Here is a 25668-nt window from a genome sequence, read left to right on the forward strand (position 1 = left end):
GTCTCCGATATAATGTTGCACTGGCTATGTCGGTGTCAGACCAGAAGACCACTACTAATGCAATTACAAAACTTCTTTATTCTTCGTTATTTCTTTATGAAACTTCTAGCAACATATTCGTGGCATTTTTCTGATTAAAATGAAACCAAATATGATATAGATACATACATTGTAATTTTCATGTCTTCACTTTCCCCGTAGTTTGCGAATTTTGTTTATTTTGCGAACTGACATTGTTCTCCGTGGGCTACAGTATTGTTAAAAATTGTGATACCGTCGAATTTTTAGTGGATTAACCTCTTGAGCACTGTACGCCACTATAGTGGCTTCCGTGGAAAGCATTAGTTTGTACGGTACGAACCACTTTGGTGGCTCTTGAGGCCTTCCGCGGCCAGGCGCGCCGTCCCTGGTAAACAGAGTTGCGGACGGGTTCGCCGTACTTGGGAGATAGAGTTGCGGACGAGCGCACCGGGCTTAAGACGTTAAAAACGTATTCGCTCCACCACTAATTGTGCAGTATTTTATTTGTAAAATAAATCGTTGATAACTAATATGTAGACCACCGATTCCAAATTCTCTACTAGACCGAATACAGAACGGTAAAATATGAAAAGGACGAGCTCATCATCTGAAACAGAAACTTGTTCAGTCCGAAGCTTGTCGAGTGAAGATTATTGCTAAAAGCATACGAGCTTGATTAATTACCATCGTGAAGCCTTCGTAACATGGACTGAATAACCCAGCAATATTAAACTTATATTCATTCGCGGTGTTCATCAATACGAACAATAACAGTTTCTGTGACTTCGGTGGTATACAGTACCACATCGAATTGTATCTGTTGCATTCAATAGTTTCGTTATTTCCTTATCATTAGAAATAAAGGTTAAACTTCACCTTGGAAGCCCAGAAATTTTTTACATTTTTTTATACGATCCTGTAGGTTTTGACGAGAAAATGCCAAAAATCCGAGTTTTAATGTCAGGAATTCTCTGGTTCGAAAGTTACGAGTGTCTAAAGTTGAGCGACCGTAAGCGTTTTCGACAGGTAAGGCCGCCGCCATGCTAGTATGTACTCAGCGACTAATAACGTAGGTTTGCAAGCGTAGTCGCCCTCTCCTCTCCGCCCCTCACACGAACCTAATAACCCTGACCAATCTCCTCGAGGCTCGACTCATTGGACGATGCCTGACTACATACCAATATGGCGGCGTCCTTACCTGTCGGAAACGCTTAAAATCGCTTACACACGTATAACTGTCGAACCAGTGAATTCCTAACATTAAGACTTGAATTTTTGGCATTTTCTCGTCAAAATCTACAAGATTATATAAAAAAAAAAAGTTAAAAATTGTTGGGTCGCCAAGGTGAAGTTAAGCCATACTGTTATATAAGAAATGAAAATTTCTATTTGATCGATATCTAGACTTACGTTTCATTGAAGACACTGATACTAATATTGGCAAGCTGCTGACCGCTGTAATTATTTAGGAACATGACTACAAGATGCGTTAAGACTACTAGGAAAGACATAATCGTTTCGTCCAGTTGGTTCATTTCCGATATCAACAGAGAAGCCTGTTGCAAAGCGGGAACAGTATCGTACAGAATCCCCCTCGTCGTTCTACTTGAATTCTGGTAATACTCACGCGATACAAATTCACGGCGAACGAGGCAATAACCACCATGATCGCGAATAAATACGAGAGCATCATACTCTTCTCTGCATACTTATGGAGTCTTTGGTCAGGAATTCAAGTTCCCGCATATTCACGGCCGCGATACGCGAGATGGATAACGCAAGAAACAAAACAGTGATTTGATACACGGTAAACAATGCCGCGGTAATGGTCTACGTAAAGGTACCTACGTAGAAGCTCTTTGGTGCACCTCCATGGCAGGGCCGATGTCTATTGGCTTCGACGTGATCAACTGAGCCGCGTTGTCGACTGTCTTTCGTATTCGATAACTGGACCAAGGAAAATATATCGATACAGTAAAGGTTCGATCTAAGCCAGGCCTCGGAATTAATAGCTCACGTGGAAATCTATTGTCACGAGCGTTGCCCTAATGCGCCCGAGGAGCTCCGAGCACTAGGGCCGCCATGAAGCGAGACGCGTGGCCGGGTCAACGGGGCGTAACCTTCGAAAATCGGCCGTCGCGACGCGTCGTGAGCTATTGATTCCGAGGTCTTAGATCGTACAGTTCCACTATTATTTTATGATCGCGCCGACCGTGGAAAAGGACATCGCCTGTGTTAACACGAACCGCACGTACTCTCTATAATATGTACAGTCTCTACTCGATAATTGTCACAAATGTCTAGATTATAATTGTCTCAGAACTATCCCCACTACCGCGCGACATACCCCGTGAGGGGCCGCGAAGCACGAGATGCCTCGATCGCCGAGTAGTGTGAAAGCAATACTGGTCGGGTGTATCGGTGTGAGACCACTACTAACCCAATAAAGACACTCCTTTACTTTCCATTATTTTTTATGGGACTTTCACCAACATATTCGAGGCATTTTTCTCATGAAAATGGTACCAAATATGATATAATTGCGATGATATTTTCTTGTTTAAGTCTTGTTATCGAACTAGTAGTGGTCTCACACCGATACGTCCTTTTCTACGTTCGGCAGTGGATCAAAGAATAGCACCTTCTAGCCGATAATTGTCCCTGGCCAGACCCGCGGTTTGGACAATTATCGAGTGCCTGTCGAATATATGCAATATAGCATGTTGTGTATACTATTGAACACATACTATGGACCGCTTATTTTGAAAATGGATTAAGTCCATTTTTTTTTTTTTTTAATGAGATCACATAATTTCTATACTTGTGTTTTTGTTATCAACAATAAATGGACTTGCACCACTTTCAAAGTAAACGGTCCATATATGTCTGCATCTGTATTAGAGGGAAGTGTTTATATTGTACAAGGTGAAATAAGTTTTACATTTAAATGTAGTAATGCTATGTTTTGTTCATGTATCATGTATAACACAACCACGAAGCAGGTACTAATGTAACAAGCGTGCAGAGCACTATCAGAAGAAGTGTTAGTAGTGTGAACTGTTAGTAGTTATTTTCATGCATGTTTTTGTAAACATTATTTCGGACATACCCAACAATTTCCAACAATCCACACAAGTACAATGAAACAACTGCGAGAAACCCCTCCGTGCATGCAATTGTTAATAAACCAATTGCGCTGGTCAGTGTCAGATGTACGCTCGCCCAGTCAGCCTGCTTGTTTTGTTCGGAGTAAAAGAACCCGTAGAATCGAAGGGAATACAATTGATATTCTGATCGCAGTAGAGTAGGAGTCAGTACTCTAACTGCTATGAAAGATATTACCACAATTGACAAACCTACAATTCGAAATCGTCCCTCATTTAGTTGTACTAATTAAAAGAGGTAGCAAAATGAACTCAATCAAACGATATTTTCAAAACCGTATTCCTGGCATTGTATCTTTGAATCATGTGCCAATAAGAATAATTTGAAACCAGTAAAGGTCTATTGTAAGTTAATAACAAAAATGCAAAAATAAGTAGCTGTCATTAAAAACGGTAGAAACATTGAAAAAAAATGCTCTTATATTATTTTCTATTAAACATATTAAAATGAGAAAATTTGTATTTTACATAAAAATCCGCAGCCCAGAAATTGCAAATGAAATCTCGAGTCTTTTCTAAAAATCGAATAATCGAAAGCACTGGAGGTTTCAATAATGGTACCCCGTGGCAGGACATTGTTCAATTCTTTTTACCAAGAAACATAAAAATGATGGTCCTCGTTTTGTCTATGTATTTTTCTAGTATCTTCGCCTCCACCGGATTCCGAATCGAGACACAATCGTTGCTTATGCTCTGTACAGTAGTCTTCACCTGCAGTCACATTGCGACAGTTAGATTTGTAATTGACAAGCTCGAACAATTGCTCGATTAATTCACGTACTCACTAGTGGGAAAACAGTGACAAAACCAAGATACCGTAACCAGTATAATAACATCGGACAAGCGTACGATAACAATGTGAGGATATTGCTCAAGGTCATTTCTACTTGTCGTATTGTATTCACCTAGGACGAATAGCATTAGAACATCAAGTGATTATTAGTTTATGTCGAACGAGCAGACTGCGGAGTCTTTATGCAATTATGGCTTCTGAGAATTTTCAAAAAATTCTAGAATATAAAATTCGACAGAATTTAGCATGACTCTAATTTATTTCAGATCCAAAGAGGATACTGCCAAGAAAAATAACACCTGATTGATCAAATATTGCAAATTGCATAAACATCCGCAGTCTACAGTCATCAGCAATCGCGGTAATACATTTTGTTAAAACTAAGGATTCAACAATAATTTTGCATTTGTAGCTTCTCGTTTCTCTATAAAAAATCTCACTGTTCCGCGATCGACACAGTACGCGATAAACAAAAATTAGAAATAACAATGTCCAATCGAAACGTGACGCAAACCTCCAATATGTTCTATGAAAATAATGTCTCGCGTCTGAATTGTGCTCGATACTTTTGCCACGAGTGAGACGTAAACGAAACCACGTGAGCATAGAAATGAAAGAACGTTTAATTATACGTCAGGGAAATAATTCGCTACGAGGTAGATACGTTGATCACCTGAATCAGTATACAGCACAGTGTAAACACCGAGAAAAAGGTTCTCTGAATCTTCGGAAAGATGGAGTCGTCTAAGGGCCAGAGTCCCGTGAAGCGTAACATGAGGTAGTAAGTATTATATTTCCTCCGAAACACGTCCATTTGGGGTGAGGGTGAAGAATGTCTGCGTAGAAAATCTCAAGTGTCGTCCGTTCATCACTAGGCGCCATGTTTTATTCATGCTACCCTGTTTCCGTTACGAATTTCCGTCGGGTAGATTGTCCATAGAAGAGGACTGTAGTCCGTTTTAATAGTTGCCTTCCGTTCCGGATCGATTTCATTAAAATGACAGCCGCAGGAATAATAAAACAGAATATCAATTTTCACGTTCTGGGAATCAATAGCGACCCAAGATATGCCGTTCATTCCCTTCTGTTCCTTCTCTTTTGTGTAAAGAAAGCGTGGAATTGCGTTCTTCGGCGCCATTTCGCAATGTTCACGCGGACATCGTGGGGATTAGATCGCCCTGCGAATTTTCATCGGGAAATTATCCGCGTCACTGCCAGCGTCAAGTGTAACACCGTAGAACCGTTCGAGTACCAAATGAACACCATGCGCAAGGAACATGATTCGTTAATCATAACGATGCGACGATCTACTGTGAACAGTGGCGGGTTTAACGGTAAGCGGACTAAGCGGCCGCGTGGGCCCCCTTCCTTTTTCGTTAATAAGTTTATGAGAGTTTCCTTGCAACTTCTATTTCCAACTTGAGCTTCGGGGCCCGAAAATTTTTGCCGCTCGGGGCCTCCACTCGACTTGAGCCGCCACTGACTGTGAAGTCGTACTCGGACGAAGAACTGAAGGATCGATGCGATTCAAATGATAATAATTTTAACACGCTTCTGCATTTCTCCGCTTTCGATCGTGAAAAACTGTGTGCTCGTCCGCTGGTGCAACAATGGTCGAAGATCGGGTGCAAAAATGTTTTCGGAAGATTATTTGCAGTGATCAATAAGTGAATTGATGTTGTTCATAGTTCATGTTCACTTTCGGCCCGCTCCGATACCCTGATCCGAAATATGGCGGTAGCCGGTCCCGAGCCTTCGTCTTGCATCGGAACAAAACCGTTTACCCAAACATAAGGAGTCGTAGAAGCACCAAGCATTCTAAACGATACAGTGCTCGCTGAGGCCTGGCCGATAAAGCTCAACAACAAGACACGTGTTGTTGACATATATCGAGAATTCGCTGTATGTTATCTATTCGTTGAGACTAATGAAAAAGTATGATACAATGGAATGTCAAGTTTTATTTCCCTTTACACGTTTGTCAACGTCCTACAATCTTTTCAGTAACGTCATGGATTGTTGCTTGCTCGAATTGGAAAATACTCCTCGCATCCTTGCAACTGAATTATGTCATGAACAATTTCTCATTGTTTCAGGTTACCAGTAACGATGCTTTCGATTCGAATCCATCCCTCTGTATGGTGCATTTGCTACTTGATGACAGTTAACCGTTGTCGTATCTACAGGGCAGAATTAACAACGGTTGCGTAAAACGTGAGTACTTAATCACGATTAATTGCTTCTACTAGAAAGTATATCTTCGAGTAAGTATTTGAAAAAAATTGTATCAACAAGGTCTTCGGTTTCAATTATCCAGATCAGGTGTGACGAACTTTCTGACCTAACTCGTGTGCTAGAGTGACGCGGACATGATACCTCACTCTTCCACCTCCGTTCAAGGTCAAGTATAGGGGGCAACTCTAAGCCAGAGGGAAGAGTGGGGATGGGAGCGACAGCTGGCTCGCGAGCCGCCAGTTCGGCAAGCCTGATCTAGATGACCGAGCGTTCGTCTGCCATATTTTTCGAACGCAGGTATGCGAATTTCGCTAAAAAGTCTTAAACAACGACAGACCTCAATTGGCGTTGAATCACCTCCAATTGACTTCGCGTGGACTTGCAACGTTCGAGTCATCTGAATCCTCTACGGCAACTACTATCGGAACCTAATTGCTTTGCTAGACCGAGTAGAGAACAGTAAAGTAGGAGAAGGATGAACTCATCATCTGAAACAGAAGTTTCCTCGCTAGATTGTTATACGTCGGGATTGTTGATAAGATATGAGAGTAACAATTTACCGTCGCAAAGCCCTCGTAACATGGAATGAACAAACCGGCAAGGTTGAACTGTACTTCGGTCGAGCTTTTCATCAGTATGAATAGCAACGTTTTTTGGGACTCGAGTGGTACACAGTACCACAACGAGTTATGTCTGTTCTATTCAACAACTTCACTGTATTATTCTTTTACGAGATACGTTTCCATATTACAAACGGAGTGTACCATAATTTCCCACAATTCTACGCTCAACTCTAAATCGACCTCTCAATGCAATGTTCTATTTCACTGATTCAAAATGGTAACATAATTCTCCAACTACAGTGAAGATTCGAGTTTTGTCACTCCCGACGTTCCCAGCTATTGTCACCCGGACACCTCACACCACTCGAGAACCGGCGCGACGCGGCCACAACATTGTCGCGTATATCGGTGTGAGGCTAGAAGACCACTACTAATCCAATTACAAAACTTCTTTATTTTTCATTATTTCTTGACGGAATTTACACTAACATATTCGTGGCATTTTTCTAATGAAAATGATACCAAATATGACATAATTCCGATGATATTTACTTGTGCAGGTTTTCTTATTGAATTAGTAGTGGTCTCACACCGATACACCCGTATAGACCAAAGAATAGTAGCTTCTATCCGATAATTGTCGCTGGCCAGAACCGTGAATTTGGACAGTTATCGAGTAGGCGCGTCATACTTGACCCATCTTAGTTCGTTACGCGAGGAATGATAATTTCTACCTAATAGAAAACTAGACTTACGTTTCATTGTAGACGTAGTTACAAGTGTTGCAAAGCTGCTGATCGCTGTAATTATTTAGGAACATGATTACAATATGCGTCACGACCACTACGATAGCCAGCAAGGTTTCCTCCAGTTGCGTGTTCTCCAATAGCAACAGAGAAGCCTGTTGTAAAACGAGAACAGTATTGCACAGAATTTCCCCATCGGTCTACAGTAAATTATCGTTCTATGTCAGTACCACCGTTCTTTTAACTGACACTCATACGAAATCGGTGGTTCTCGCCGAGCGTCCCATTCGAAATACACAGGGCACGCTGGAAACCTAAGAGTCATACCGCGTGAAAGTCATGACGTACAAACATGACTGACGTTCAAACGGAAAGAATATCCGTCTCCGATATAATGTTGCACTGGCTATGTCGGTGTCAGGCCAGAAGACCACTACTAATGCAATTACAAAACTTCTTTATTCTTCGTTATTTCTTTATGAAACTTCTAGCAACATATTCGTGGCATTTTTCTGATTAAAATGAAACCAAATATGATATAGATACATACATTGTAATTTTCATGTCTTCACTTTCCCCGTAGTTTGCGAATTTTGTTTATTTTGCGAACTGACATTGTTCTCCGTGGGCTACAGTATTGTTAAAAATTGTGATACCGTCGAATTTTTAGTGGATTAACCTCTTGAGCACTGTACGCCACTATAGTGGCTTCCGTGGAAAGCATTAGTTTGTACGGTACGAACCACTTTGGTGGCTCTTGAGGCCTTCCGCGGCCAGGCGCGCCGTCCCTGGTAGACAGAGTTGCGGACGGGTTCGCCGTACTTGGGAGATAGAGTTGCGGACGAGCGCACCGGGCTTAAGACGTTAAAAACGTATTCGCTCCACCACTAATTGTGCAGTATTTTATTTGTAAAATAAATCGTTGATAACTAATATGTAGACCACCGATTCCAAATTCTCTACTAGACCGAATACAGAACGGTAAAATATGAAAAGGACGAGCTCATCATCTGAAACAGAAACTTGTTCAGTCCGAAGCTTGTCGAGTGAAGATTATTGCTAAAAGGATACGAGCTTGATTAATTACCATCGTGAAGCCTTCGTAACATGGACTGAATAACCCAGCAAGATTAAACTTATATTCATTCGCGGTTTTCATCAATACGAGCAATAACAGTTTCTGTGACTTCGGTGGTATACAGTACCACATCGAATTGTATCTGTTGCATTCAATAGTTTCGTTATTTCCTTATCATTAGAAATAAAGGTTAAACTTCACCTTGGAAGCCCAGAAATTTTTTACATTCTTTTATACGATCCTGTAGGTTTTGACGAGAAAATGCCAAAAATCCGAGTTTTAATGTCAGGAATTCTCTGGTTCGAAAGTTACGAGTGTCTAAAGTTGAGCGACCGTAAGCGTTGTCGACAGGTAAGGCCGCCGCCATGCTAGTATGTACTCAGCGACTAATAACGTAGGTTTGCAAGCGTAGTCGCCCTCTCCTCTCCGCCCCTCACACGAACCTAATAACCCTGACCAATCTCCTCGAGGCTCGACTCATTGGACGATGCCTGACTACATACCAATATGGCGGCGCCCTTACCTGTCGGAAACGCTTAAAATCGCTTACACACGTATAACTGTCGAACCAGTGAATTCCTAACATTCAGACTTGAATTTTTGGCATTTTCTCGTCAAAATCTACAAGATTATATAAAAAAAAAGTTAAAAATTGTTGGGTCGCCAAGGTGAAGTTAAGCCATACTGTTATATAAGAAATGAAAATTTCTATTTGATCGATATCTAGACTTACGTTTCATTGAAGACATTGATACTAATATTGGCAAGCTGCTGACCGCTGTAATTATTTAGGAACATGACTACAAGATGCGTTAAGACTACTAGGAAAGACATAATCGTTTCGTCCAGTTGGTTCATTTCCAATATCAACAGAGAAGCCTGTTGCAAAGCGGGAACAGTATCGTACAGAATCCCCCTCGTCGTTCTACTTGAATTCTGGTAATACTCACGCGATACAAATTCACGGCGAACGAGACAATAACCATCATGATCGCTAATAAATACGAGAGCATCATACTCTTCTCTGCAGACTTAGCGAGTCTTTGGTCAGGAATTCATGTTCCCGCATATTCACGGCCGCGATACGCGAGATGGATAACGCAAGAAACAAAACAGTGATTTGATACACGGTAAACAATGCCGCGGTAATGGTCTACGTAAAGGTACCAACGTAAAAGCTCTTTGGTGCACCTCCATGGCAGGGCCGACGTCTATTGGCTTCGACGTGATCAACTGAGCCGCGTTGTCGACTGTCTTTCGTATTCGATAACTGGACCAAGGGAAATATATCGATACAGTAAAGGTTCGATCTAAGCCAGGCCTCGGAATTAATAGCTCACGTGGAAATCTATTGACACGAGCGTTGCCCTAATGCGCCCGAGGAGCTCCGAGCACTAGGGCCGCCATGAAGCGAGACGCGTGGCCGGGTCAACGGGGCGTAACCTTCGAAAATCGGCCGTCGCGACGCGTCGTGAGCTATTGATTCCGAGGTCTTAGATCGTACAGTTCCACTATTATTTTATGATCGCGCCGACCGTGGAAAAGGACATCGCCTGTGTTAACACGAACCGCACGTACTCTCTATAATATGTACAGTCTCTACTCGATAATTGTCACAAATGTCTAGATTATAATTGTCTCAGAACTATCCCCACTACCGCGCGACATACCCCGTGAGGGGCCGCGAAGCACGAGATGCCTCGATCGCCGAGTAGTGTGAAAGCAATACTGGTCGGGTGTATCGGTGTGAGACCACTACTAACCCAATAAAGACACTCCTTTACTTTCCATTATTTTTTATGGGACTTTCACCAACTTATTCGAGGCATTTTTCTCGTGAAAATGGTACCAAATATGATATAATTGCGATGATATTTTCTTGTTTAAGTCTTGTTATCGAACTAGTAGTGGTCTCACACCGATACGTCCTTTTCTACGTTCGGCAGTGGATCAAAGAATAGCACCTTCTAGCCGATAATTGTCCCTGGCCAGACCCGTGGTTTGGACAATTATCGAGTGCCTGTTGAATATATGCAATATAGCATGTTGTGTATACTATTGAACACATACTATGGACCGCTTATTTTGAAAATGGATTAAGTCCATTTTTTTTTTTTAATGAGATCACATAATTTCTATACTTGTGTTTTTGTTATCAACAATAAATGGACTTGCACCACTTTCAAAGTAAACGGTCCATATATGTCTGCATCTGTATTAGAGGGAAGTGTTTATATTGTACAAGGTGAAATAAGTTTTACATTTAAATGTAGTAATGCTATGTTTTGTTCATGTATCATGTATAACACAACCACGAAGCAGGTACTAATGTAACAAGCGTGCAGAGCACTATCAGAAGAAGTGTTAGTAGTGTGAACTGTTAGTAGTTATTTTCATGCATGTTTTTGTAAACATTATTTCGGACATACCCAACAATTTCGAACAATCCACACAAGTACAATGAAAAAACTGCGAGAAACCCCTCCGTGCATGCAATTGTTAATAAACCAATTGCGCTGGTCAGTGTCAGATGTACGCTCGCCCAGTCAGCCTGCTTGTTTTGTTCGGAGTAAAAGAACCCGTAGAATCGAAGGGAATACAATTGATATTCTGATCGCAGTAGAGTAGGAGTCAGTACTCTAAATGCTATGAAAGACATTCCCACAATTGACAAACCTACAATTCGAAATCGTCCCTCATTTAGTTGTACTAATTAAAAGAGGTAGCGAAATGAACTCAATCAAACGATTTTTTCAAAACCGTATTCCTGGCATTGTATCTTTGAATCATGTGCCAATAAGAATAATTTGAAACCAGTAAAGGTCTATTGTAAGTTAATATGCAATTATGCAGTTATGCGAAAAATAAGTAGCTGTCATTAAAAACGGTAGAAACATTGAAAAAAAATGCTCTTATATTATTTTCTATTAAACATATTAAAATGAAAAAATTTGTATTTTACATAAAAATCCGCAGCCCAGCAATTGCAAATGAAATCTCGAGTCTTTTCTAAAAATCGAATAATCGAAAGCATTGGAGGTTTCAATAATGGTACCCCGTGGCAGGACATTGTTCAATTCTTTTTACCAAGAAACATCAAAATGATGGTCCTCGTTTTGTCTATGTATTTTTCTAGTATCTTCGCCTCCACCGGATTCCGCATCGAGACACAATCGTTGCTTATGCTCTGTACAATAGTCTTCACCTGCAGTCACATTGCGACAGTTAGATTTGTAATTGACAAGCTCGAACAATTGCTCGATTAATTCACGTACTCACTAGTGGGAAAACAGTGACAAAACCAAGATACCGTAACCAGTATAATAACATCGGACAAGCGTACGATAACAATGTGAGGATATTGCTCAAGGTCATTTCTACTTGTCGTATTGTATTCACCTAGGACGAATAGCATTAGAACATCAAGTGATTATTAGTTTATGTCGAACGAGCAGACTGCGGAGTCTTTATGCAATTATGGCTTCTGAGAATTTTCAAAAAATTCTAGAATATAAAATTCGACAGAATTTAGCATGACTCTAATTTATTTCAGATCCAAAGAGGATACTGCCAAGAAAAATAACACCTGATTGATCAAATATTGCAAATTGCATAAACATCCGCAGTCTACAGTCATCAGCAATCGCGGTAATACATTTTGTTAAAACTAAGGATTCAACAATAATTTTGCATTTGTAGCTTCTCGTTTCTCTATAAAAAATCTCACTGTTCCGCGATCGACACAGTACGCGATAAACAAAAATTAGAAATAACAATGTCCAATCGAAACGTGACGCAAACCTCCAATATGTTCTATGAAAATAATGTCTCGCGTCTGAATTGTGCTCGATACTTTTGCCACGAGTGAGACGTAAACGAAACCACGTGAGCATAGAAATGAAAGAACGTTTAATTATACGTCAGGGAAATAATTCGCTACGAGGTAGATACGTTGATCACCTGAATCAGTATACAGCACAGTGTAAACACCGAGAAAAATGTTCTCTGAATCTTCGGAAAGATGGAGTCGTCTAAGGGCCAGAGTCCCGTGAAGCGTAACATGAGGTAGTAAGTATTATATTTCCTCCGAAACACGTCCATTTCGGGTGAGGGTGAAGAATGTCTGCGTAGAAAATCTCAAGTGTCGTCCGTTCATCACTAGGCGCCATGTTTTATTCATGCTACCCTGTTTCCGTTACGAATTTCCGTCGGGTAGATTGTCCATAGAAGAGGACTGTAGTCCGTTCTAATAGTTGCCTTCCGTTCCGGATCGCTTCATTAAAATGACAGCCGCAGGAATAATAAAACAGAATATCAATTTTCACGTTCTGGGAATCAATAGCGACCCAAGATATGCCGTTCATTCTCTTCTGTTCCTTCTCTTTTGTGTAAAGAAAGAGTGGAATTGCGTTCTTCGGCGCCATTTCGCAATGTTCACGCGGACATCGTGGGGATTAGATCGCCCTGCGAATTTTCATCGGGAAATTATCCGCGTCACTGCCAGCGTCAAGTGTAACACCGTAGAACCGTTCGAGTACCAAATGAACACCATGCGCAAGGAACATGATTCGTTAATCATAACGATGCGACGATCTACTGTGAACAGTGGCGGGTTTAACGGTAAGCGGACTAAGCGGCCGCGTGGGCCCCCTTCCTTTTTCGTTAATAAGTTTATGAGAGTTTCCTTGCAACTTCTATTTCCAACTTGAGCTTCGGGGCCCGAAAATTTTTGCCGCTCGGGGCCTCCACTCGACTTGAGCCGCCACTGACTGTGAAGTCGTACTCGGACGAAGAACTGAAGGATCGATGCGATTCAAATGATAATAATTTTAACACGCTTCTGCATTTCTCCGCTTTCGATCGTGAAAAACTGTGTGCTCGTCCGCTGGTGCAACAATGGTCGAAGATCGGGTGCAAAAATGTTTTCGGAAGATTATTTGCAGTGATCAATAAGTGAATTGATGTTGTTCATAGTTCATGTTCACTTTCGGCCCGCTCGAGAGCAAAGTCAAACCGCGTGGATACCCTGATCCGAAATATGGCGGTAGCCGGTCCCGAGCCTTCGCCTTACATCGGAACAGAACCTTTTACCCAAACATAAAGGGTCGTAGAAGCACCAAGCATTCTAAACGATACAGTGCTCGCTGAGGCCTGGCCGATAAAGCTCAACAACAAGACACGTGTTGTTGACATATATCGAGAATTCGCTGTATGTTATCTATTCGTTGAGACTAATGAAAAAGTATGATACAATGGAATGTCAAGTTTTATTTCCCTTTACACGTTTGTCAACGTCCTACAATCTTTTCAGTAACGTCATGGATTGTTGCTTGCTCGAATTGGAAAATATTCCTCGCATCCTTGCAACTGAATTATGTCCTGAACAATTTCTCATTGTTTCAGGTTACCAGTAACGATGCTTGCGATTCGAATCCATCCCTCTGTATGGTGCATTTGCTACTTGATGACAGTTAACCGTTGTCGTATCTACAGGGCAGAATTAACAACGGTTGCGTAAAACGTGAGTACTTAATCACGATTAATTGCTTCTACTAGAAAGTATATCTTCGAGTAAGTATTTGAAAAAAATTGTATCAACAAGGTCTTCGGTTTCAATTATCCAGATCAGGTGTGACGAACTTTCTGACCTAACTCGTGTGCTAGAGTGACGCGGACATGATACCTCACTCTTCCACCTCCGTTCAAGGTCAAGTATAGGGGCCAACTCTAAGCCAGAGGGAAGAGTGGGGATGGGAGCGACAGCTGGCTCGCGAGCCGCCAGTTCGGCAAGCCTGATCTAGATGACCGAGCGTTCGTCTGCCATATTTTTCGAACGCAGGTATGCGAATTTCGCTAACAAGTCTTAAACAACGACAGACCTCAATTGGCGTTGAATCACCTCCAATTGACTTCGCGTGGACTTGCAACGTTCGAGTCATCTGAATCCTCTACGGCAACTACTATCGGAACCTAATTGCTTTGCTAGACCGAGTAGAGAACAGTAAAGTAGGAGAAGGATGAACTCATCATCTGAAACAGAAGTTTCCTCGCTAGATTGTTATACGTCGGGATTGTTGATAAGATATGAGAGTAACAATTTACCGTCGCAAAGCCCTCGTAACATGGAATGAACAAACCGGCAAGGTTGAACTGTACTTCGGTCGAGCTTTTCATCAGTATGAATAGCAACGTTTTTTGGGACTCGAGTGGTACACAGTACCACAACGAGTTATGTCTGTTCTATTCAACAACTTCACTGTATTATTCTTTTACGAGATACGTTTCCATATTACAAACGGAGTGTACCATAATTTCCCACAATTCTACGCTCAACTCTAAATCGACCTCTCAATGCAATGTTCTATTTCACTGATTCAAAATGGTAACATAATTCTCCAACTACGACCAATTCGATACATTTCGAGTGTGCTTAATCAGAAGAGACGCGGACTTACGTTTCCTTGAAAACCTCGTTACTATTATCAATTAGAGTCTGGCCCGAATAGTTATCTACAAAGATGATCAGCACATGCCCTAACACCATTACGATAGCGAGAATCACCTCGTCGATCGGACTCGTCTCTGTGATCGACAGGAATGCCTGTTGTACATCAAAAGATCTTTTCGTCATAGTTCGTTCTATAGACAGACAGAGTAGTTTATATTCTACCGATACTTACACGATATAAATTCACGGAGAACGACAAGACAGCCGCCAGAATCGCCGACAAAGAGGAAATCATCATATCGGTGCCCACAGAATCGGCACGCCTTTCATTCGAAATTCATGACACGTTATCACGATCGATAAATTCAAGACGCGAAACACAGTGATTTCTCTATATTTGTCGCCAGGCCCTGGACGATAAACGTCGCGGAATTATCCCCACCACCGCGGGGTATACCCCGTGAGGCCGAGGAGTGTGAACATAACACACGGTGTGTTGTTGACATATGTCGAGAATTCACTGTATGTACAGGGTGTACCAGAAATGTTGTGCTTCATTGAACGGGGAGGTTACCGGGGTCAATTCAAGTAACTTTCTCCTTTGCGAAAATGTTCTCCGCAGCTTTGTTCAGGAGTTATTCAGGAAAAACATTGACCAATCAGAGCGCGGCTACGGCGGAGGGATTCCGGCTCGTCGACCGATCCCACTGAGCGCGACGTTCTCATTGGCCGAGCCGGGACCCCTCCGCTGCAGCCGCGCTGTGATTGGTCCTTGTTTTTCGTTGATATCTCTTTAACCAAGCGGCGGAGAGCATTTTCGCGAAGGGAAAAGTTGCCTGGAATGACCCCAGGAACCTCTCCCTTCAAGGGGAAGTACAACATTTTCGGGGCACAACGTATAATAAAACACGAATATCGCAGAAATTTCGATGCAATAGTACCAACTTAAAAGCTCTCTGATGCATAGTCACAGCGGAACGGATGTCTATCGAGCCTGGCGAAATCAACATAGCTGAGTCGTCGACTGCTCTTCGTATTCTATAACTGAACGTTGAACAATATGTTGATACAGTGTCATACTTGATGACGACTACACCGAGAATCAGTTTAGCGTCGGCTATGAATTCTTACTGCATCCTCAACGCGAGTTTCTTTAACCTTGACTTGACCTCCAGAGGCGGGGAACTGGCGTGAGTTAGAGTGGGGAGACAAGTCTTAGTCTGCCGACTATGGGCCAGTGTCGCCCAATGGGAGGAGGGGAATCGAGGGGGAAAAGTTACCCTGCCAGTATTGGAGTATGCATGACAGAAACGAAGCGTGTCACGTGACCGTCATGCGGTGGGAGCGGAGAGGGGGGGATAGCGCGGTAGAGGGGGAAGTTAGAGTGGGGAGACAAGTCTTGATCTGGCAACTCTGGGCCCATGGGCCGCCAGTTCCCCGGCTCGCATTCACGTCACTACTGACAATGTCCACCGTTATCTGCGACGATTCAGAATATTTTCTGGAAAAGTGTCGTTTAGATCTTTTTACCTGACGATCTGAAATAACGCAGATAAGTAGAAGCCGTAGAAACCAAACGTCGCTTCTGTAGACGCTATTGCTAATATCCCTATCGAGCCTGTCAGTACAATCTGCAGGCAAACCAGATCGTTCGCTCTGCTTCGCTCGTTGTAAAAATATCCGATAAAATGGAGGTAATGCAGCTGATGCTTCGATGGTATGAACGTGGGAACCAGCAGGAACACAAAGTAGACGAGGAACACTATCACCACTTGGCCTGAAATTCGGAATTACGTTTCGTATAAATCATTTCAAAAATTGAAGTTCGAAATTTTCATCTGATCGTTTGATTCGAGTGGTTCGTTTCGCCTTGAAAATATGATATTGTTCGAAATCTCGGCTGTCTATCGAAAATTCTTACCGCAAATTACAAAGCTCAGGCGGTTCGAATTTTGGATCTGCTTCGAAAGTATTTCCATTTCCGTTTCGTTTCTCAGCCTCTTGTAGTCTCTGTCTATGTCCTCTAGAAATGATTTCAGCTAAACACGCGTAAAACGGGAATAGTGAGATCCTGACAATTACATTCGCAAGCAACAATGATCCACGGGAGAACAGCATAGTCACGCGTTCGCGTACTTACTAGATCGAAATTGGCGATGAAACCGGAATATCGCACGAAGTACACCACCATCAGAAGGGTGTACGACAACATCGAGACTATGTTTTTCAACGTATGCTCTACATTTTTTAACGTCAGTATCTGAAAAAGATTGAACTTTCATTCGGAAGCTTTACGTTAGTAAATGTCGTGCTCGCCTAAACAGCAGCTGTCTAAAAAAAGAGAATAAATTGAATCTCCATTTAATAGGGAAGTAATCAAAAGGACCCGCCAATTTTAACAACCATTTTGGAAAAATCTTTGGCAACCCCAATTGGTCGGAGACCTTAATTGATTTAAAAGCGCAATCGCGTCCGTAACTACTGATACGTCGAATAAAACGGCACACGAAGAGGTATCAGAAGGACCAATAAATAATTGAAACTCGAAACAAATTTTCCCTGGGAACCATGTACAGGGAGTACAGGTGAAAATGAAGAATTGAAAAACCAGGATTTCGGCTTCATTTTTTAGTTATTATCGATTAAGTAAATGCTGATCGGGTTGCCGCATTTTAGGGGCATTTTGAATGGTTAATAACTAGAAAATGAAGCGGAAATCGCAATTTTTTTATTCTTCATTTTCGTCTTATGTTACCCCCTAAATTTTCTCCCACCCTGTGTACCATAAATGCCTTCCGATTATTCTATTAAAATGGTACTACAAGTATTAAGAAGTGGCAAGACCAGTGGAACAGTTTAAACAGATTCATGTCCAGCAATAAATCACCGGAAATCAAATTCGCATCACCTGGCACACTATGCAGCCGATTAGGAGCACATTGGAAAGAACTCTCTGGACTCTTGCACGGATAGAGTTGTCGTACGGCCAGAGACCGGCGTAATACAACATACTATAATACATGCGACAGTTTTTCCGTATCGTGTCCATCTCGCCGAATACTGAACAACAGCTCCGTGAAAAATTATACGTGTCGACCCTCTACGTTTCAATTATGCATCACACCAGGAACAATGTGATATTTATGCTGTTGTACTTCCTCCCACATTTTCATTCTCACGATTGCCCGTAAAAACGATATCTACAGCTTACTCTAATGGCTGACTTCCGTTGAAAATCGATACGATTATCTCGTTTGGAAATGTTGTTGTACCCGAGGTAGACGTTATTCGAATCGCAACGTTCCACCAACGCTAATCTCCGTGGAACTTTGTGAAATTGCCGTAACACAGTACTTCAAGAAGATGCTGATTCCCTGGTGAAGTATGTACAGGGTGTATACAAACTAATGGTCATCCGTCCTAGGGGTGAATCTACACTTCCGGATCGGTGGACATTTGTCAAAGAAACTTGCCGCGAAAATCGTTTATAACAAGGACAATTGTTGTTAATTACAGGATTATTTTGTTCGTGGTCGGAGTAACTTCTTCTCGTTCGCTGTCACGATTTCGTTAAGTGTGTTGTGCAGAGTTTAGTGATTGTGGCCCAATTATTCGGACGTATTCGCGTGAGTCAATAATAGTGTTCTATGGATACGACGGCGGAACAGATGATCCTGAAAAATTTGTAAGTGTACTTTACAGTAGTATTTTATAATGTAGAATTAGTATTCGTATGTAGAACGTTGGATGTAGTGTTTTCTGTCTAAGTGCTGTCTGAAGATGTATTAGTGAGTTCGCATTATTTCACAAAATTATGTTATCCTACCGAGCCGAAATATTAGTTCACGAAAAATATCGTTCCGTTGAGTTGCGTTCAGTAACTACGATATATCTCACAGTGTATACTGGTTTAAACGGTATAGTGATTCCTCTTTGGTGGGAAAAGAAAACAGGCAGAATAGGTGCTACTCGGTTGTGTATTCTACAATAATGATACACAGTAATGTTTGCAATGGTCTTCGATTAAACATTGTTTTCTGAATCCATGCCCGATCTATTATGTTTAATCGTGCCTGTTAAATATCGTTGGAGTTATTTGCTGTACATTCTTGACTCGGTCGCATGATTACAGTTTATGCTTCAAGATCCCAGTCTTCTGGTGTCCCTAAACGAAAAAAGCTGCAAGTTGTAAACTGAATATGGTGGCTGGGCCACGAATGTTTATGCAAATTCCTATTTTTGTTATTTTGTGAAATTTTTAGCCTATCCCATTTCTCATAAAATAACAAAAAAATATATACATATACATATATTAGCTATCATTGACGATATGTTTATTCTATTTTGTTCTCAAGCAACCTTGTACTCAGAGTAAACTGTGTCTTAATACATGTACAATTAATATTCTCATTAACAATATTCATATTTTATTTTGTTCTCAAGGAATTTTCTCCTGAGAATAAAGTGTACACGTCATTAATAATATTTCTATTTTATTTTGTTCTCAAGGAATTATCTCCTGAGCATTTCCTTGCATTTTATAAACTTGTACAAGCTACAAATGCACAAAGATCTGCAGTCTAACGACGACTAAGGAAACGTGTGAACGGTGACACGATGGTATCATATTATAGAAATAAATGTTCAAGTTCGATCAGTAAGAAAGAGTAGCCTGAAAGTCTTCCGAACAGTCAAAGTTCTGAACGTCTACAATATTGCGAGATATAAAATTAAACAGTGTTCGCAAATCCATCAAGATCTACCTTTGAAGGCGAGCAAATTATTATGCGCGATTAATCAGACATCGGATTTTGAGCCGTGCTGTATGTTACTTCGAATATTCGATGTCTTTGAACGCTGAACCTCTAGGACGTCTACTAACACAACTGTTATTCCGAAATGCTCTACTGGAACGAATAGAGAACGGTAAAATAGGAAAAAGACGAGCTCACCATCTGAAACAAAAATTTCTTGGTGTCCGACTTAGGTGATCATTGTTGCGAAGTCGATAGAAATGCGTGTGGAAATTACCATTGACAAGCCTTCGTAACACGGAATGAACAAACCGGCAAAACTAATCTGCACTCCGTTCAAACTATTTAGCAACACGAGCAACAACATTTTCTGCGAGCTCGATGGTATACGATACCACGCAGAATTGTATCTGTTTCATTCAATAATGCCATCTTGTTATTTTCTTTTATCGTACCAAGTTTTCAATTCGGAAGGTGGTTGGCATAATAATGAATCATTAGACTGCGGATCTTTGTACAAGATAAAACTGTTCTATCCCAGTCGCGACAAACTGCAGCGACATAAAAATTCAGTTTCTTTACAATACTTTCTAAACAATGCTTTGAAATTCTTTCACTATGTTTACTACTCTGTGCTACTCGTACTGATTTTTGTCACGAACGCAGCAAATCCGCAGTCTATTAATCGTAATTTCATGAAAGACAAATTATGAACGAATTCACAGTGAAGTACAGTGAATTCTCGATATATGTCAACAACACGGGTCTTGCCAGCGACATGTATCGTCCAGGAGACATACCCGAGCCCTGTTATGGTTACACTCCTCGGCGTCTGAGGCCTCCGGAACATCATTCATAATTCCACGATATTTATCATCCAGGCCTCGGCGACATATATAGAGAGATCACTGTAATTTCTATGGAATTGATAGACAATAGGAAAGAATTTTCCAACGGGTATGAAGTTTTCTGTTAAACAGAATTTCAGACTTACGTTTCAGTGAAAATTTGGGAACTAGTGTTGCGAACAGCCTGGCCGCTGTAATTGTTTAGAAACATAATTACCATATGCATGAATGTCACCATAATAGAGACAAGGACTTCCTCCGGGTCTCTAGTCCCTAGTTCCGTGAGCGATAGAAAAGTCTGTTGTGTATTAAAATCTGTCAGATGTCTTCACAATACAAAAAAGCGTTATAGTGAATTCTCGATATATGTCACACGGTTCTCGCCAGCGTCTTGTATCGTCCAAGAGACGATATATATACCCCGGCGGTAGTGGGGATAATTCCGCGACTTTTATCATCCAGGCGTTGGCGACATATATAGAGAAATCACCGTATTTCAGAATTTGAATACTACTTACACGGTACAAATTCACGGCGAACGAAACAATGGCTGTTACGATTGTTATAAGATATGACATGACCATATCTTTCCCTAGAGCATCGGAGAGCCTTTTTTTTCAAGAATCGACAACGTTCCCGTACGTTCATCGTCCAACGATGTGGGATGCATAATACACGTAATGGATGCATTAGTAGGATATACGAATAAAAATGTTACAGTAACGTGCGCATAATGGTACCGACTCATGAGCTCTCTGGTGCATGTCCACGGCAGGGCCAAGGTTTATAAGATCGGTCGAAACGAACATAGCGGCGTTGTCAACTGTGCTTCGTATTCGATAACTGGGTGAAGAAAAATATATTAATGTAGGTTAACCGTTGCTTATACCATAACTGTCCAGTGTCTGCTCCGTACGGGCAGCGATTTTCTTGTCCCGGGCATACACAGAACGGCGAGCACGAAGCCACGCCCCTGTGGGGGCGAAGCTACGCCCCTGCGGGCACGAAGCCACGCCCCTCAGAGCAAGGCCGCATCTGTTAGTCACACGCATTGTCTCAGCTACGTGGCACGCTACGGCTTTGCAACGGCCCACCCCCACACTACGCTAAGTAGTGTGCCCGTAGCTGTGCCCACAGTCATTTGTCATTTATTAACCATTGTCGTAAATTGAATTACTATTCATTTACTGTAGTCTTCAACGTCTTGTGCATGTCAGACAAGTGAATAATATACCAGGAGCATCTTGCAACGTTATCACCGTCCGCGTACAACCTTTAATCCACACCAATTAACCAACAAGTTTTAATCAGGAATGTTCAGGCACGCGCCGTATTGGCATGTTTCCACTTAAACGAGAGATATTAGGAAGAAACTAACTTTAATAGCGAGCTAATTTCGAACGGTACAGAGTCCTCGTAAGCAGAGAATTGAAAACATAATTGACTCGAGCTGTACGGACACATACGACAAGGAGCCTCATTCAGTGATAGCGTTCTGATGATTAGTATCGCTGTTTAGAAAGGGCTAATTACTAATGAAACGATTGCATGAATGTACACCAGTGCTGGGCACGGTAGGGGCCCCTCTAACGCCTGCTTCCCCCACCAACTTCTCTTTCATGCAGCACGCACCTGAGCGCCGCGTTACGCTCGCTGGTGTCTCGGTTGTCCGGTGTCGCCAGATCGAGAAAATCGAGGGGAATACGATGCACCCCCTCTCTGATGACCAGAGTAATATGTGACAGGTTGCGCGTGCGCGACGGGGATCGAGTGGGACACCAGGCGTCGCCTAAGTCGCGCGCGGCACGTCACGTGACCAGTCTACGGTCTTAGTGGGGGACGTTGGAGTGTGCTCATGGTGGTGGAATGGGATAGTGGAAGGGGAAAAGGAGGAGAGGAAACGGATAGCCAAATGGGCATCTTCTGACGACACTGCGGTTGTCCCACCGTGCTTACCCTCGGAGCAATACACCACAGGCGAAAAGCGTCCTGGCTCCATGGTGACGGCGCTCGCTGGAGGGGGAAAGTGGGCGCTATGGTGGGGAAACGGTTTTGCAATTGAGGCACGCGTGCTCAGCACTGATGTACACCGTTGGAACGGCGATTTGCGTTCGGTTAATCGTTCCGATGACCAAAAAATCGTAAGAACAATTGCGTCAACGCTCACGAACGAACGTTTGCATTATATGTAGAAATCAATTCGCGAATCGAGAAAGTAAAATATATCCGCGAATAGAGTATTTCGCGAAGGAAAGGCTACGAATGTATTTTGACAGCTGTATGTACAGTGATTTCTCTATATATGTCGCCAAGGCCTAGATGATAAACGTCGCGGAGTTATCCCCACTACCGCGGGGGGCCAAGGGAGCTCTAGAAACGTCGGATGCCGAGGAGTGTGATCAAAGAATATTGTCTCCTGGACGATACATGTCATTGGCAAGACCCGCGTTTTTGACATATATCGAGAATTCACTGTATGCTGTTTTGAACGTACCCAACAATTTCGAACAGTCCACATAGATAGTGTGAGAGGACAGAGAACAACGCCTCCGTGCACGAAAGTATCAGCAAACCAAGTGACATCGTTGCGGCGAGGTGCAGGTAAATGAAGATAATGTATTCGTCATCGGCGGAGTAAAAGAATCCGATCATCTGAATGTACTGCGACAGAGTTTTCGATTCCATTAACGCAGGAATGAATGATAGTGCCAGCACGGCGCATATTCCGATCGTTGACATACCTGGAATAATTGACAGAAACGATACTCACTTAGCAGAAAAACTCGCGGTCCACCGATCACCATCGATACAGAAATTCAAATTGTTATATCTTTTGGAGCCAATTTTCTATGAATTTTTAAATTAAAAAAAAAAATTAACTCTCACTCTAACTCTCGGCTTTTTAATTATTTTTTCTATTGTTTTGTTTTTCTATTAATTTTATATATATATATATATATATATATATACCATAAGCGTAGAATCACGGTTATTTTAGAGAAATGTGTGAGAGTGTCTTTTGATTAGGGTGCTCCGCGAAGATGAATGTTCTTACCTAAAAATATAAACACTATGCGTCTCCCTTTCTCTATATGTTTTATCAATATCTGTGCCTCAATCGGATTGTCCAACATGTCGCAATCATGCTGCATGTTTCGCATGAAAGACTTCACCTGGAGTCACACGGACGAATCACCGAGATTGTAATAGTTATTGCAAACCGTAAAATATTTGGCGGGGAGAGGCGACTCGCGCAACGCGCTGACCCGATTGTTCACAAAAAGTTGAACACGGTATTTTCGAAAAATTTTGTTGACCTGCAGTCGCACATTCTAGAAAATAAAACCGGATCGTTTTCCGTTAAATATGAAAGAAGAACCCACCAAAAATCGGATCGGATCGGATTTTGCAAAATGCAGTCGTTCGAACGACCAATTTCTCAATAAAGATTGAATCTGTGAAGCCGTTGGGCGAGTTATCCCTCTCAATTAATTATTTAATGTAACCAAAGCAGCAGCCTCGTGTCCTCGTACTTACTACTGGGAAATTGACGACGAAACCAATGTATCGTATCATAAACAACATCATCGGACAAGTATACGACAACATCGTAAGCATATTGTGCAACGTGACCTCCACACGTTTTATAGAGGACACCTGAAAAATATTTCATTTAAACACGAGGATTCTAATTATTTAATCGAGCGCAAGTCGCCAACAGAAAATAACACCGAAGTGTAGTTATAGTATATTTTCACAAAAATTGTACAAATTCGAATGCACTCTGTCGCTTTTCATTTCGACTCGGAGAAACGCGTCCTGTGTATAAATTGTCCATCAGAATGATCGAACTCTACACGGCAACTATAGCAAAAGCGATTATAAGCGTAAAATTAATAACGAGAACTTGAGGTAGATTCACATTTTCCCTGGGAAGACAGTTGTGCACACTAAACAGTTGTTCAGTTTCATGTTCGAAGAATACTTTGTTGTAAATGAAATGTTCGTCACCTGGATCACTATACAGAAGAACGTGAGCAGAAACACCAGGATTCTGTGGATCTTTGACAGAATAGATTCATTGTAGGGCCACAGACCTGTGAGGCATAGCACACAGTAGTAGACAGTATAGTATCTCCGGAACGCTTGCATGCTCTCCGAGGCTGTTGTCGAATGTTTGCATGAATATACTGAAGCATCGTTCGACGACGGTTCGTCGCCATATTTTATTCAGTAAGTTTCCGTCGTCAATTTCCGCCAACTGTCACTTTGTAAAATCGTATGTAACGGTTCAAATTGCCACCTTCCGCTCGTACTACATTCTTGTCCCTTTTGTATACATATTTCTTTTTTTTTTTTTTTTTTTTTTTCGTTTCCGTTAAAATCGGGCAACCATTGCTTCGTCCTGTCAAGTTTCTCAGTTCCTGTTACACTTCTCGCGGACTGGGCGCTCGTGCGTGCGGCAATTTGTTATTAACCGGAGTTGTGGAAATATATTTTTAACCGTGTACTTTTTCTGTCGGTGCAAGAACTCATGTTCACGGGAACCGATTGATTTCAATAGGGGGACCGGAAAGTATCGTGCGATTATTGAGGTCATTACTAAATGAAAATGTTGCGCATCAATTTCAAGGTACGGGATTATTTCTTTCGTTAACGATCTTCATACAATATTTTCTAATGTTGCCACCGTTTGATACTTTAGTTTTACCGTGAGTGCACAAAATCCACAGTTTCGTAGCGGTATATTCGCGATAGTAATGCAAATCGATGGACAGCAGCGGCTTTCTAATCGTTAATTAAGCACCATTAATTTAAACCTTAGCTTTGGGTTTTCAATGGAGAAATTGGTCTTAGCATTTACTGTATTCTGTGTGACTGTTTTCTCCTGAAACCAAACTTCAAGAATGAAATTTAATCTGAGAAAATGAGGTAGTGTCAGATTTATGTTGACGAAATTCACATAGAAGCAATGAATTCCTAATATTAAAACTTGGATTTTTGGCACTTTCTCATTA

At 41.7% G+C, this 25668-nt stretch overlaps 5 protein-coding genes and 1 long non-coding RNA gene across 9 annotated transcripts in view; 1 reads left to right on the forward strand and 5 right to left on the reverse strand.

Annotated features, from left to right (window-relative positions):
* Alpha-man-ia (alpha-Mannosidase class I a) overlaps window positions 1-25668 on the reverse strand; it is a 634153-nt gene that overhangs the window by 69967 nt on the left and 538518 nt on the right. The gene's annotated exons all lie outside the window — the stretch shown is intronic.
* LOC143361053 (uncharacterized) lies at window positions 520-4835 on the reverse strand. Its single transcript, XM_076800313.1, has 9 exons — window positions 4652-4835; window positions 3971-4090; window positions 3779-3896; window positions 3131-3377; window positions 1870-1968; window positions 1649-1739; window positions 1432-1577; window positions 706-838; window positions 520-628 (listed from the first exon to the last, which is right to left on the reverse strand). Exons 1-9 carry the CDS (start codon window positions 4790-4792, stop codon window positions 581-583), a joined length of 1143 nt encoding a protein of 380 aa, XP_076656428.1. The 5' UTR covers window positions 4793-4835; the 3' UTR covers window positions 520-580.
* On the reverse strand, window positions 6086-12739 carry LOC143361052 (uncharacterized). Of its 4 annotated transcripts, XR_013083398.1 has the most exons (10): window positions 12561-12739; window positions 11880-11999; window positions 11688-11805; window positions 11030-11276; window positions 9772-9870; window positions 9551-9641; window positions 9334-9479; window positions 6774-6906; window positions 6551-6701; window positions 6086-6158 (listed from the first exon to the last, which is right to left on the reverse strand). XR_013083398.1 is itself a non-coding variant. In XM_076800310.1 (9 exons), exons 1-9 carry the CDS (start codon window positions 12699-12701, stop codon window positions 6654-6656), a joined length of 1143 nt encoding a protein of 380 aa, XP_076656425.1. In that variant the 5' UTR covers window positions 12702-12739; the 3' UTR covers window positions 6428-6653. The 4 variants fall into 4 exon arrangements, 3 of the variants coding, with proteins under 3 accessions (XP_076656425.1, XP_076656424.1, XP_076656426.1); XM_076800310.1 differs by lacking the exon at window positions 6086-6158 and having other exon boundaries at window positions 6428-6701; XM_076800309.1 differs by lacking the exons at window positions 6086-6158; window positions 6551-6701; window positions 6774-6906 and adding exons at window positions 8369-8532; window positions 8610-8742 and having other exon boundaries at window positions 12561-12735.
* Window positions 14015-18139, reverse strand: LOC143361054 (uncharacterized). Its single transcript, XM_076800314.1, has 10 exons — window positions 17957-18139; window positions 17189-17308; window positions 16970-17087; window positions 16579-16825; window positions 15994-16092; window positions 15281-15371; window positions 15056-15201; window positions 14703-14835; window positions 14480-14630; window positions 14015-14087 (listed from the first exon to the last, which is right to left on the reverse strand). The coding sequence occupies exons 1-9, from the start codon at window positions 18095-18097 to the stop codon at window positions 14583-14585; spliced, it is 1143 nt and encodes a 380-aa protein (XP_076656429.1). The 5' UTR covers window positions 18098-18139; the 3' UTR covers window positions 14015-14087; window positions 14480-14582.
* LOC143361064 (uncharacterized) overlaps window positions 14024-25668 on the forward strand; it is a 92991-nt gene continuing 81346 nt past the window's right edge. The window contains exon 1 of the long non-coding RNA XR_013083403.1: window positions 14024-14121. This is a non-coding gene — a long non-coding RNA (uncharacterized LOC143361064). The remainder of the gene's footprint in view (window positions 14122-25668) is intronic.
* LOC143361049 (uncharacterized) lies at window positions 19873-24982 on the reverse strand. Its single transcript, XM_076800306.1, has 9 exons — window positions 24662-24982; window positions 24188-24307; window positions 23706-23823; window positions 23145-23391; window positions 21395-21493; window positions 21169-21259; window positions 20797-20948; window positions 20080-20212; window positions 19873-20003 (listed from the first exon to the last, which is right to left on the reverse strand). The coding sequence occupies exons 1-9, from the start codon at window positions 24800-24802 to the stop codon at window positions 19953-19955; spliced, it is 1152 nt and encodes a 383-aa protein (XP_076656421.1). The 5' UTR covers window positions 24803-24982; the 3' UTR covers window positions 19873-19952.

This window comes from Halictus rubicundus, chromosome 14, assembly GCF_050948215.1.
Source record: "Halictus rubicundus isolate RS-2024b chromosome 14, iyHalRubi1_principal, whole genome shotgun sequence".
Lineage (NCBI taxonomy): Eukaryota > Metazoa > Arthropoda > Insecta > Hymenoptera > Halictidae > Halictus > Halictus rubicundus.

Coding starts and splice junctions, on each gene's coding strand:
- LOC143361049 (XM_076800306.1), bottom strand. CDS start 24,802: ATGCAAGCGTTCCGGAGATACTATACTGTCTACTACTGTGTGCTATGC. Junction 21,494..23,144: donor GGACTGTTCGAAATTGTTGG/GTACGTTCAAAA, acceptor TTCTTCACCCAG/TTATCGAATACGAAGCACAG. Junction 21,260..21,394: donor ATGCACCAGAGAGCTCATGA/GTCGGTACCATT, acceptor TTGAAAAAAAAG/GCTCTCCGATGCTCTAGGGA.
- LOC143361054 (XM_076800314.1), bottom strand. CDS start 18,097: ATGGACACGATACGGAAAAACTGTCGCATGTATTATAGTATGTTGTAT. Junction 16,826..16,969: donor CCTGAGCTTTGTAATTTGCG/GTAAGAATTTTC, acceptor TCCGAATTTCAG/GCCAAGTGGTGATAGTGTTC. Junction 16,093..16,578: donor GCGTTATTTCAGATCGTCAG/GTAAAAAGATCT, acceptor TTCAACGTTCAG/TTATAGAATACGAAGAGCAG.
- LOC143361053 (XM_076800313.1), bottom strand. CDS start 4,792: ATGGACGTGTTTCGGAGGAAATATAATACTTACTACCTCATGTTACGC. Junction 3,897..3,970: donor TTGTCACTGTTTTCCCACTA/GTGAGTACGTGA, acceptor ATGTGACTGCAG/GTGAAGACTACTGTACAGAG. Junction 629..705: donor GTTACGAAGGCTTCACGATG/GTAATTAATCAA, acceptor TTTCTGTTTCAG/ATGATGAGCTCGTCCTTTTC.
- LOC143361052 (XM_076800310.1), bottom strand. CDS start 12,701: ATGGACGTGTTTCGGAGGAAATATAATACTTACTACCTCATGTTACGC. Junction 6,907..9,333: donor ATCAATGTCTTCAATGAAAC/GTAAGTCTAGAT, acceptor TGAATAGAACAG/ACATAACTCGTTGTGGTACT. Junction 6,702..6,773: donor GTTACGAGGGCTTTGCGACG/GTAAATTGTTAC, acceptor CTTCTGTTTCAG/ATGATGAGTTCATCCTTCTC.